Consider the following 13,464-nt stretch of genomic DNA (forward strand, 5'->3'; position numbering starts at 1 on the left):
TTTCTGATTCAGAGTTTCTTCCCTTCTAGCTAAAGGTGTCCTATAGGCCATGTTTCAGTGTGTAGTTAGTGACACTGGCTCTAGTTCTCAGGGTATAGTTCATTAAGGGCCTAGAGTGGCCAAGCTGTGGACTGACTACACAGGGCTTTTGAACTGCTTTTTTGTTACTGCCCTTGTGGGTGTGCCAAGAATAAAGGCCTGCCGCTGTTTCCTCCCTCTGCTGATGCCATTGATGTACTTCACAGGACTTTTGACTCCTTTTTCTCTTCTTTATAGTGCAGTGCAGAGTTTTCTGAGGCTAGTTTAAGTTGTGGCTCTGGCCCTCTGCCTGCATCCCCTCTCATTGGGAGGAAAAACCTTGCAGTGGCTCTGGACTTTGTCATTTTGTTCTGCAGAGATTCCTACCTTTCCTCTGCAATTAAAACTAGGAACTTTAGTGTATACTTACCTCTTAATGATAGCCACACCAACTCTCTCCAGGTTATTCCTGGGAGATGCTAGCACTTTCTAGATTTAGATTTTCTATATGTTGTCTTTAACATGACTTTAACATTTTTGTTATTTTTATTTTATGAGTATTGGTGTTCTACATGTTTGACTGTATACTATGTGTGTGCCTGGTGTCTTCAGAGACCAGAGAATATATTGCATCCCCTGGAACTAGAGTTACTATGTGAGTGCTGAAAATTAAACCCAGTTCTCTAGAAAAGCAGCCTTAAGTTCTGAGCTATCTCTTCGGCTTCTGATTTCATTTTCCTATTTTTAGTAACTATGAGGTGTGTCATTTGTTTTATTGTAATTGTATTTTTTATTCAACTATTGTTGGAAATAATATTATAAAATACTATGTAATTATTTATTGAAAGACATTACCTGATTCTTTTGAAGGTGTAATAAGGACAAATTTATTTTGAGTCAGGGTCTCACTATGTAGCCTTGCCTAGCCTGGGAACTCATTATGTAGACCTGGGTGGCCTGGGACTCAGGAAATCAGCCTGCCTCTGCCTCTTGAGTCTTAGGATTAAAAATGTGGGCCACCACTCCTGGCATTTGTATTTAATAGATAAAATGGTATTTTGGATTCTGTAAGCATTTTCTCCACACATGAATGCATAGTATATTTTATATATTATAGTCACTGTGTTATATTTAATAAAAATTTTAAAATATTCTTAGATTCATTATAAAGATTTATGTTCCCAGTACTTGGGAGGCAGAGGCAGGTGGATTTCTGTGAGTTCAAGGCCAGCCTGGTCTACAAAGTGAGTCTAGGACAGCCAAAAAAAAAAAAAAGATTTATTTTAAATTATTAAATTAATTAAGTTGGGAAATAAGGTGATGGGTTCCATTTTGGCATTTTTATGCTTATGTTATTATACGTTAGTGTCCTTTGTGTTTGTTGACTAGGAAACACTGACAGCACAGCTGGCAGAGAAAAATGGTGACCTTCAAAAGTGGAGGGAAGAGCGAGACGAGCTGGTGGCAGCTCTAGAGGCGCAGATGAAGGTGCTGTTCTGCAGCAGCAAGCACAAGGACGAGGAGATCCAGCACCTGAGAAGGGCTGTCGCAGAGCGCGCGGGGACGGTCAGTAGACTCTTCTTAGTCTCGCTTCTCTGTCGCTTCTTGTTGAACATACGACTCCTTCAAAATTACTTCCCAACTGTATTTACTCAGTATACCAGAAAGGAGCCAAATACTTGAGCATTTTGGATACTTTTCATGGTTTTTGAATTTTTAGTAATTACTGTTGTAATTGATTCTTCAATGGCTAAAACATAACACTTTCTCTTAATATTTTGTTCATACTTCCTAGATTAAAGTAATTGATTTAGGATTATCTTAATCTATCTTGAAATTATAGGAAAGTGATTCCCCACAAAGTTTTGGTGAGACTTGATTAATTGAGTATAATAAAATTAAGGTAGTCCCTTAATTTTAGGTCTAGCTATTCTGAAACTTGTAGAGATATACCTGCCTCTGCTGGACTTAAAGGCATGCACTGCTAGCACACCGATTTTAGCCTACCCTTAATTTTAGTGTGGGAAGATATAAAATATTTTTAAAGTAAGCATGGTGGTGGGGAGGTATCATGAGTTGGTAAAGCAGATACTTTTATAATTGTGTTGGAAATTCTGAGGGCAGAGCTTGTCTTTTACGGGTTTCACAGTCTTATAAAAAGTCAGGTATATTTGAAGCTACCAATTTCATAATGAATTAATTTGCTTAAAGTTGGTTGCTCTAAGGCTGGGGATTGAGTAGCTCAGTGTTGGAAGGCTTGGCTGGTATGTGCAAAGTTCTGAACTCAGTCCATAGTTCTGTGAAACAAAAACAGCTGCTCTAGTCAGGCATGGCAGTACATACCTACAGTCTTCAGTATTTCTGAGGTGGAAGGATTGTAAGATCAATACCAGCCCACTCTTTAGACTGTGACTGCATTACTAAGCGGCATCTAGGCTCCCCCCCCCCTTTTTTTTTAAATATTTTTTTTCTTACATTTTTTTTAACATACTTGTGTGTGTGTGTGTGTGTGTCTGTGTGTGTCTGTGTGTGCGCGCGCGTGCGCGTGCACTCTCGCGTGCACATGCAGACCACTGCATTCTTCTGGAGGTCAGAAGATAAACATAGAGAATTGGCCCTGGCCCTCTACAGGATCCAGCTCAGAGTCAGTCTGTCATGGCTGGGTGGCATGCGTCTAGTCCACCTCTAGCTTTTTAAAAATTATTTTATTAAAATTGAGATTCAAGTTCCAACTAAGTAGAGACTTCCATTTAACATAGGTAGGTCTGTCACTCTGTTTAGAAAAATAGAAGACATGTAACCATTTGGGACTCGGGTCTTTACACCATGAGTTCCAAAAATTGAATTCAGGTTGTGAGACTTGAGGCAGTAGCTTTTCCCTGCTGAGGCACCCTACCAGCCCTGTTCTGCTTTTTGCCTTTTGTTTTTTGAGGCAGGGTCTCACTATAACCTTGCACTCATGATCCTCCTGCTGCAGCCTGCTGCAGCCTGCTGCTGAGTGCTAATTACAACTGGTCACCACTATGCCCAGCTATAAATGATTCTTCCAAACTTAACTATACAGTTATAACAAAAATAAGATGGCAAGTGTATTCAGTCTTTCAGATTTCATCTGCATCTGACTCAGAAGAGGCTGGTAAGTTGCCCAGCCTTTCCTCAGTCTAAAAATGAAAATGTTGAAGGACTGAAAAATGGTTTATGGAAGTCTGCATTTTAATAAATACTCTGTACATGTTTCAATTTTTAACATTTTATGTTAAGTATTTCTTTTCAGGTTAAAAGTGACTTCTTTAATGTTATCTCATTTCAGGAAAACCAGACCAAGCCTGAGTATAGTGATTCGCTTGATCTTGGTGGAGTTGAAACTGAACATCAGTCAACAAGGTTTGAAATTTCTAGGAGTACAGCAGAGGTTGGTATTCAGTAATACAACAAATTTTCTGCTCTCTTCACCTGCTATTAATCATCAGCAAGTATAATGCAATCAAGTATTTTAGGCACCTTGCTACATAATTAACTATCTATGTGAAGGAAAAAAAAAAAATTAGAAGATCTTGAGAAATTAGACCCCCAAATTACATTTGTCTTTTATTTACTTAATTGTTTTCATTTTAGTTTCTTAGACTTTCTTGAGGTGGGCAGTATGTGTGCCACATGACACACGTGGAAGCCAGACAGCTCATGAAGGTGATTCTCCCATCTTATAAGGTCTGTGATGACCAAGCTCTTTAAAATGTTAATAAAAATAAGCTTGGTGGTCAGAAGTAGAATATCCCATAAAAGATAAAATAGAGGTCAGTATTTATTCTCATGGTATATTGTTTTAACATTGTATCCATTGTAATAACTATCACCAACCTCTATAGCCATATGAACTTACTTCATTTCTGTTGGATTTAAGGTTTTGCGTTTAGAACATAATTCCTTAGTTTGTATTATGAAATACATAGTAATATTTTATACCACCTAAACTATATCAATTATTCTTACATTTCTTTTTAAACATTGAACGTACTCAGCATTGGGAAGTTTGCTAAGCAGTCAAGGCACAAACATAACGAGACACTATTGCCATTTGCAAGGAGTTAATGAAGATCCGAGACATGGTCCTGTTATAAAGCAGTGTTACTATAGTGGAAGCAAAGGAGGAATCGCAGGCCGCATAGTGTTTTGCCTGGGATGTTGTGTGGTGGATTAGAGAGCATGTTAGCATGCTACCATTCCTCCTTCTCTGCTGCTGCTTACATGTGATGGAACATTATTTTACCATAAGTTTATACACTCTGTCCTAATTCTCTTGGTTCTAGTTTCCTATGAATAATTCCAGCAGTTAGGCCTGTTTCATGGTTTTGGAGAAATCAAATGTGGCATTCTCTTTGATATGTGTTACTGGTTTTGTGACATTGACATTGTCAATGAGGCTGAAAGGCCAAGTGACTTATTTTCTATCACGGAAGCGGAATAGATGTGTATTTGACCTCTGCCATGGCCTGAGTGTCTCACAGTAAAGTGGCTGGTTTTGGGTTTGGAACATTTTCAAGATGGGAAGTGACCTGAAAGTATGTCAGGGGGACGAGGGCAGGGTGGGAGGAACAGTGCTCCTGTGGTTGTGCTTTAGAGAGCCATACTGTCATCCTGTAACCTCGCATAGCCATGAAAACCATGAAACGGAAGGAGAATGAAAGACCTTGTTCCTAAATAGAAAAAGTCACAAAGCATCTGTTGCTAGAGTTAAATCTACTATAATTGAGGTGCTTGTTTAAATGCCAAATTTTTGCCGGGCATGATGGCGCATGCCCTTAATCCCAGCACTTGGGGATTGGGGAGGCAGAGGCAGGTGGATCTCTGTGAGTCTAGGATAGCAAGGCTACACAGAGAAACCCTATCTTGAAAAACCAACCAAGCAAGCAAGCAAAACACTTCGTAAAATCAAACCAGGCCAATATTTTCTTTGGAAGCTCCTGTCTTAGTGAGTTTTCTGGCAAAGTCCGTAATCTTTTATATACATCACTCTGAGGATTATAGAAATTTAGGTAATGCCAATTCTTACGTTACTATTCGTTGGAACTAAGGAACAAACCCGTGTCTTTGGTCTGCACCTTGACCCCATTTTTCCCTACTTTAATATACCATGTAAAACTTGGAAAAGTGTAGATAATGTAAGTCTTCTGTCCTTGCTGTTTTCCAACACAGTCTTATATCTTTCTCAAGTCATTGTCTTGAACAGCATTTGAGAAAATTAATTCTTTGTGATTTTAGATCTATGTTACAAAAATAAACGACACTTTCTCCCCATCTTTATATTGTTATAGGATGGATCTGTAGTTCTTGACTCTTGTGAAGTGTCAACAGAAAATGGACAAAGTACTCGATTTCCAAAACCTGAATTGGAGATTCAGTTTACACCTTTGCAGCCAAACAAAATGTCAGTGAAACACCCTGGTTGTGCCACACCAGTCACGTTTAAGATCTCCAAGGCACGGAAGAGGAAGAGTAACGAAATGGAGGAGGTAAGTGGCTCCTTGGTGAGTGAACTTCAAGCATTGTAGTTGTAGCCTGTAGCCAAATCTGCTGCCCTCTTCTGTTCTTAAGAACTCATTCTAGAGATCCAAACCTCAAACTTATGGCTAGCTTTGTCCCCTTAAAGAGTGATATAGGGGCTTCATAGTCCTCAGAATTCTGTGCATATTACTTTATTCCTCATTAATTTTGTCTGTAGTAGGTGAGATGATGGCGGATTTTTCCAGACACCTCTTTTGGTATACTAGTATGTCCCAAACTAGTTACCCCACCTCCAGTGGGATGGAAATGGTCTGATAAGGAAATTAGACTGAAGTGACAAGCTTACGTTGTCAGTGGCTTGTCCTTTAACTAAAATTTTAAGTCTTTATGTCTTTATGATTGTGGGAAGTTTTGGAAATAAATTTTTTTTCCATCACCCAGTATTAGGATTTGAATTTTCATGTAGTAGTTGGTAAAAGCTTTTAATACAGCTTTTTTTCCTTTTTCTTTTTAAATTAATTTATTACATAGACAGCTATCTACCTACATATATGCCTGTACACCAGAAGAGGGCACCAGATCTCACTATAGATGGTTATGAGCCACCATATGCTTGCTGGGAATTGAACTTAGGACCTCTGGAAGAGCAGTCAGTGCTCTTAACTACTGAGCCATTTTTCTAGTCCCCCTTTTTATGTTTTTATGAGACAGGCTTTTCTGTGTAGCCCTGTGTATACCAGGCTGGCCTCGAACTCACAGAGAGCCACCTGCCTCTGCTTCCCCAGTGCTACACTAAGCCTGACTTAGTGCTGCTTCTTGATGGTAGGACTGCCAGACTTCACATTGATATGCAGAAGAGTCACATAACCTTTTGTTCCTTAGTTCTCTCTGAAGTCATGTATTAATATTTTATAAAATGCTTCTTTTTTCCTTTCTGTGGGAGATATATAATAAATAATAATATTTACTTTTAAAGTTAATGTTTTAAGCTTAAAATCTCTGTCTTAAAAAAAACCTTTTCCAATTTTTTTTCACTTCTTTAAAGAGTAATGTATTTTCAAGCTGGTGAAAGAATGAAAATATTAGTTATACTCCTGAGGGTGGCTGTCAGGTGACACAGCCCCTAAGCTGCTATTATTGTGCAGAGCTTCCCTGGGACACACAGGGTACCTTGAGGCTCAGTGCTTAGATTATTTTTAAAAGATTTCTTTCTTTCTTTCTCTCTTTTTTTTTTTTTTTTTTTTAAATAATGTAATGGTAAACACATTTTAAATATGACTAAAATATTTGAATTTCATTATTTTCTATGCTACATTGACTTTTTCTTAGTACATTTTCCCCTCTACTATTAAGGAAAAAGTAAAATATATATATTTTTCCTGGTATGCATTCTTCATCTGTATCTCAGAAAATATTTTTTTGTTGTTGCAGTTTTATAACAGTGAAATGTGAAGTATTACCTAATTTTGTTACATCTTCACTGTTGTAACTGTTTTTGGCCTGGTGAAAATCTGTTCAGCAGTGGTATATTCTCTTGTAATAAATACTCCCAGGCGATCTTTACCTTCACTCCAAATGCTGTGGTCCAGCCTTGGTGCCTTGATTGTTTGCTTCCCATCGTTTCTGTTCAACTTTTCATTTGATCTGCTCATCACCCTGTGTCTTCCTTCTAATTTGTAACTTGTATTCTGATGTTTGGCTGTGATCTCTCCTCTGCTTCTCTACATGTGTTTTACTTACTTCATGTATGCTCATATTTTTTGTTTATAGCAAAGACTATAATTGTTACATTCATTAAATATGCCCCCCCCAAGGCTTCATTCTATGTAAGATTATGTGGAAAAATGAGGAGTAAGATGCTATGCCCATTTAGGGAAAATGAAATACTGTAATGTTTTCTTTTTCTTTTAAAAAAGATTTATTTATTTTTATTTTACGTGGATGAGTGTTTTGTCTGCATATGTTTGTGCACCATATGGAAGCCAGAAGAGGGTGTTAGAATCCCCTGGAGCTACAGTTACGGATAATTATGAGCTACCATGTGGATGCTGTGAACCTGGCTCCTTTGGAAAAGTAGACAGTGTAGTTTATTTTTGTTGTTTCTTTCTTGAGACAGGGTCTCTCTATATAACCTTGGCTGTTATAACTCACTATGTAGATCAGGCTGGCCCTTAGTTCTCAGATCTGCTTGCCTCCTGTTTTGTTGGTGCTAGAATTGGAGGGTTGTGTCACCACACCAGCAATAGAACAGTTGGAGCCCTTGTTCTTACCTGCTGAGATTTACCATCTCTCCAGACCTGGGATTGTATCCTTTCCTATTTCTCCACTTGACCTTTGTGAAGTTTTGTTTTTCTCTTGATGCTGCCAGATTTCAATGAGCTCTTAGACAGGTATGTTTTTGAAGATGAGAAATGATTATTTAGAGCAGCACAGTATTTAAAATGAAATTCAGGTGAAGCAAGTTTTTGGAGGTTCTCCATTGAGCTCAAGCCATCCAGTTGCTAAGTTCATACTTTGAAACCCATGGTTTTCTCACTTTAGCACAACTCATGGTCTAAGCTGGGGCCTCTTTGTTGTAGGGCTTTGTGATTTGTATTTTGGGCTTCTACCCTCTAGTTGTCAGTAATATTTTCTTTCTCTCCAGCAAAAACAACCATTTTCCAACATTGCTATTGATTTTTGAACACAAGCTGCCCCTGTTTAAGAACTCTCCTAATTAGTAAAGGAGCATTTACAGACATTCTTTTTGAGTCTAAGGAAATCATTATGAAAAAGTAACTAGTGTTGAAATCCATTATTTCTAGGATGTGGTGAAATGTGAAAATAAGAAGAATTCTACACCCAGAAATAATATGGAGTTTCCTGTTTCACAGCGTAGAAATTCCTCTGTCAAAAAGGTTTGCCCTTGCTTCAGTTGACTGTTTCTGTAGTTTACATTACATAATGCAAGAGCTTAGATTTAAGATGTCAAATTTTGAGTAGTAGCTTCCCAAAGCTGTGGTTGTGTCCAATTACAAGTCAGTTGTAATTTCCTACACATGTAATGGACACTGGGACGTAGTTTCAGTGTTGGCCCTGAGCAGCGTTTCTTCATGTTCACTTCTGCTCCCACAGCTGCCACTGCTTAGCCCTTTGATCTTAATATACCAGTTCCTTTAGCAGTGGCCATAACTGTTCCCATGTAACCTTTCTCATTACCAGTAACAGAGAATGTTTGTTTCTTAGGTTTCTTTATGTCCATCATCTAAGAAAACATACTCCTTAAGGAGCCAGGCATCTACAGTTAGTGACAACATAGCCACTAAAAAAAGAGAAGGAACACTACAGAGATTTGGAGACTTCTTGCAACATTCTCCAACAATTCTTCAGTCAAAAGGTTTGTGGACTAGTTAAATGGCCTTTCCTAATACAGGTAGAGTGCTTTCTAAGGTCTAGTTGCACATAAACTAAACAGTTTAGTCTCTTGCTTAAAGAATTGTCTTATCAGATAAGAAATGTTCCTAAATGTTCACTAGCATTGGAATAGAAAGGCTCACACTTAAGTAACGGATTTAGTTAGAGCAGGCAGCTTACTATAATAGGGATAAAGTCAAGTGGTTCTATAGAGTTTGAGGACAGGGAAGCCAGACAAAATGATGAGGGAACTGTGGGAAAACTTTTTAGGAAGGAAATGGAATGTGGGCATAGAAATGTACCCATTGGAGGTAGTTCCTGTTGGTGCTGCATATGGGCACGTTTTCTAATATAGCTTGTCTTTATAAAAATAAGTACCATGTGTATCTATATGCATACATATGTGCATCTTTACTGCAGGGAATGGTTTTAATGTGGTAGAATATAGAATACTAGAACAGCATAAAATGTACAGGTGAGGAGAGAGTGTGTTGAATGGCTTTTGTGGGATTTCCTGAGTGATAGCAATACAATAAGTTGGAGACCAAAAGTGGGGTAGATGGGAAAAAAGAAAGACTAGAATCATAGTTGAGTCGAGACAGAAAGTACTTTGTGAAGGCTATCTAGAGACTGCCAAACCGTCTTGATTCAGTGCTTTTAGCATTTCAGCAGGGAAGTTAAAATTTTCTAGCCTACTTCCTAGAATGTATCCACTGTTAATAATTTGGGGTGTGTGTGTGTGTGTGTGTGTGTGTGTGTGTGTGTGTGTGTGTGTGTGTGTGCGAATAAAGGGTTGGTGATTATATTGTTACTGAATGTTCGTTATGGGCATGTTGATGGTATAAGCATAGGTAGATTTACCTCCTTATTTCTTTATTCATTTATTTGGTTTATTTAATGCTTTAGGTCTTTATAGCAGAAGCTAGCTTGAAACTCAAGCTCTTCATCCCTCATCCTCCCAGGTGCCAGGATTGTAGGCGTATGCGTCACGACTCGCTTTACCTCCTTACTTTATGCTTAGCACACATGAACCCAGCTCTGCGTAGACCTCCGTGTCATTAAAGATGCTGGAGGCTTTGTTTTTCTCCCTCTCTGTTGAATGTTATTGGATATGTTTCTTTGCCAATTATCTAGTCATATCTTATCACCATTTATGTAGTGCACTGTTTTTCTTCTTGATTTGTACGTATTCTTCATTAAGTATTTTAGACCTTTGCCTTTAGAAAACTAACACAAGAATTAACATTTTTACTTACAGCAAAAAAGATAATTGAAACAATGAGTTCCCCAAAGTTTTCAACTGTAGAAGTAAGTAAAGAAAATGTGTCTCAGGCAAAAAAAACCAAACGGAAATTGTACAGAAATCAAATTTCATCTCCCATCAATATATCTGGCCAAGTGGTAAGCTAGTATTTTAGTTTTCATCAGTGTAAAGCTACATTTTCTTTTAATCCTGAAGTATTTGTAACAATTTGAAATTCATTTTGGGCGGGGAGGAGATCGAGATAGGGTTTCTCTGTATAGCCTTGGCTGTCTTGGACTCGCTTTGTAGATGAGGCTGTCCTTGAGCTCACAGCGATCCGCCTGTCTCTGCCTCCCAAGTGCTGGGATTAAAGGCATGCACCACCACTCCCGGCACGAAATTCACAATTTTTAATTTCTTTTAAAAATTATTTTTAAAGTGTGTGGGTGTTTTGCTACTCTCCAACCTCTATGATTTTAATTTCTTTTCTTGTCTTAAGACAGATGTTATAATTTTATCCTCAGGAATATTAGTCTTACAGTAATTAAATATACACACCACAATAATATGTACATATACATATATCATTTAATAACATTTCAAGTTTCACCAGAGTAATACATGGTTTTGCTAAGTTAGAGCATTGTGTGCTTTCCACTTTCATTAGACTCTTATTGCTGTGAAGGGTGACTTCTTAAAATTGGTTTGAAACATTTGTGTCCAAATGTTTTAGTAAATATTTCAAATTAAATCTGCCTTGGCTTTAGTACAGATGATAGGGTTTTGAATTCTTGAATTAGGTAATGTTGAGTGAATCTTTTACAAAATCTATTTTCTTTTACATGCATTTGTTTAGATGAAAATTGAAATTCTAATGTTCTTACTCTAGTCATTGATGAAGCACATAGGCACATCACTCAGACAAATTATTTTTACCTATATTTTAAAAATTGAAACTGTTAATTTCAGATACTAATGGAACAGAAACGAAAAGAAAGTGACCATCAGATTCTCAAACGACGACTTCGAACGAGAACAGCCAAGTAAATCGCTTTGAGATTTTATATTCTTAATCATTGTAAATTGTAAGTTTTAAAACTTAATTGTATATATTATAATGCATCAAATGCCTCTGTATAGTTTGATGTTTTATATATAATTTGAATTTAATAAATATTAATAATATACATGTATACTTTATAAGGCTCTTAAATTTATTTCAATATTGTGTGTGTTCTTGCTTGCTTATGTGCTTGCCACAGCACACATGTAGAGGTCAGAGGGCAACTAGTTGGAATCTAGATAGAAGTTGATTCTCCTCTTCTGCCATGTGGGTCCCAGGGATTGAACTTAGGTAGTTACAGTTGGTGGCATGTGGAATATACATATATAAATTGATCTAAAGTAATCTCTTTACTTGGACATTATGTCTTGTTAATCTGTGGGGTGAGAAATCATATCCTTACTCCCAGTTCCAAGTACTCTTGTCACATTCAGCTGTCAGTGAGGAGTTGTGTTAAGAGCAAGGCCATGGCCTCAGGAGCCCTACTTGTGGTTGTATTCGCATTGCTTCAGGGCCTCACTGAAGCCCTGGCCCAGGGGTAAGTCACTGAGTGGTAGAAAAGTCCAAGAACTCCTTGATGTCTTAAGAGTGGGGCCCCATTTGTCAGGGTGTGAGGCTGGACAGCAGGATGGGCAGGCTCTGAGCCCTGTGATGCACTTGTGGTGGTGGATTCCAGGCATGACAGCGGATGTGGGAACTAGAATCCAGAAAGAAGCATTAGCCATTGCAGCCACCTGGAGCCAGGAATCAACTGGATTGTTCTTTTTGATTCAAGAAAATAGCAAACATTCTAAAGCAAATAAGAGCAGCTTTCTCTTTAAAATCAGGCTGAGCAGTGCTGCTGTGAAGATTGTTGCCATCAGCAGTGGAAAAGATGCTTGAGGCAGAGCCAAGGTAGAGGGCCAGTGAGTGGACTACGAGTGCAGAAATGGAACAGGAGCTGAGACTACTTAGTCTCAGATGACTAACTCTACACATTGGAAATAGCAAGAGAGTAAGTCATTTTTATATGTCTTAGTTACTCATCTTTTGTTGGAGAAACATGACAAAGGTAACATACATACGGAAGCATTGAATTGGGGGCTGACTTTCTGTTTCAGAGGGTAGCCCATGACCATCAGTGTTGGTAGTGTGGCAGCAGGCAGACATGCATGCTAGCTAGAGCAGTAGCTGGGAGCTTACATGCTGAGGGGGTGCTGAGGGTAGGGAGCATATTGTAAGTACAGTTTGATATAAGTTTGTAAACTTACATAAAGAACTTTAGAATACTGAGGACATACAACGGAAAAAAATAATTATGGGAAAGGCTACTCTCTTAGATTCAAGAACAAAGTGATAAGGAAATCTCATAGCTGAAGTCTGATGTGAGCTGAACTTAAAAAACAAATGTAGTTTACATGAAAAAATCATAATTAGGCAGAGAAGTTTCTTCTTGCAGAAGATGATAATTCACACAGACCCACAACTGGACATTGTGCAGCGACAGACTTTGGAGCACCCAGTCCTAATTTGATTTCGTTTTGAAACCCCTCCCCTCAGGGCTCAGAGATCCTCCAGTGAGAGGAGGTGGAGGACTCCAAAGAAACAGTCACTTTCAGACACAAGACTGTTAGTCATAAGACTGACAGCAGCACGAGAGCTGCACAGGCTCAAGCCAGGCAGAATCCCAGCAGACAAAGTCCCACCCCACGCAGGAAGCTCTTTGCAATTAATAGCTGCTAGGAAAAGGAAAAGTATTCCAGGGCAGGCCCCATGAACTCCGTGAAGAACTGAGTCCATCCTTCCTTCATTATGTATGTGCCTGCACTTGTTCTGGTATTTTTTTATTTTTATTTTTTACCATATTTGTTTTCTTTTGTAATTTGGTAGGTAGAGAGATAGGAAGGATATCAGAGGGAAAAAGAACACAATCAAAATCTTTTTTGTGTAAGGATGGTTTGTTTGTTTTAGTGGTTGAGGATGTGTGGCATACTGCTTGTAGGTACAGGGAGCACGCGCGTGCGCACACACACACAAGGGGGAACAAAGGAAGAAAATTACTTTGTTTACTTATATTGCAAATTTAAACATTATTATTTTATGCGTATGGATGATTTGCCTATATCCTTGTCTGCACCACGTGTTTACCTGGTACCATCTGAGGCCAGAAGAGTGTCAGAGTCTCTGAAAGTAGAGTTAAGGGAGTGAGCTAGGGGCTGCTGGGAGTTAATTCAGGTGAGTGCTCTTAACCTCTGAGCCACCACCA

General features: G+C 38.5%; 1 protein-coding gene across 1 annotated transcript in view; it reads left to right on the top strand.

Moving 5' to 3' along the window:
• Nucleotides 1–11,303, top strand: part of Kif20b (kinesin family member 20B) — a 58,788-nt gene extending 47,485 nt beyond the window's left edge. The window contains exons 26-32 of the mRNA XM_051146365.1: nt 1,408–1,584; nt 3,329–3,430; nt 5,331–5,528; nt 8,325–8,417; nt 8,746–8,896; nt 10,172–10,314; nt 11,126–11,303. Coding sequence (XP_051002322.1) covers nt 1,408–1,584; nt 3,329–3,430; nt 5,331–5,528; nt 8,325–8,417; nt 8,746–8,896; nt 10,172–10,314; nt 11,126–11,203 — 942 coding nt within the window. The 3' untranslated portion in view covers nt 11,204–11,303. The remainder of the gene's footprint in view (nt 1–1,407; nt 1,585–3,328; nt 3,431–5,330; nt 5,529–8,324; nt 8,418–8,745; nt 8,897–10,171; nt 10,315–11,125) is intronic.
• The last annotated feature ends 2,161 nt before the right edge of the window (nt 11,304–13,464 follow it).

This window comes from Acomys russatus, chromosome 5, assembly GCF_903995435.1.
Source record: "Acomys russatus chromosome 5, mAcoRus1.1, whole genome shotgun sequence".
Classification (NCBI taxonomy): domain Eukaryota; kingdom Metazoa; phylum Chordata; class Mammalia; order Rodentia; family Muridae; genus Acomys; species Acomys russatus.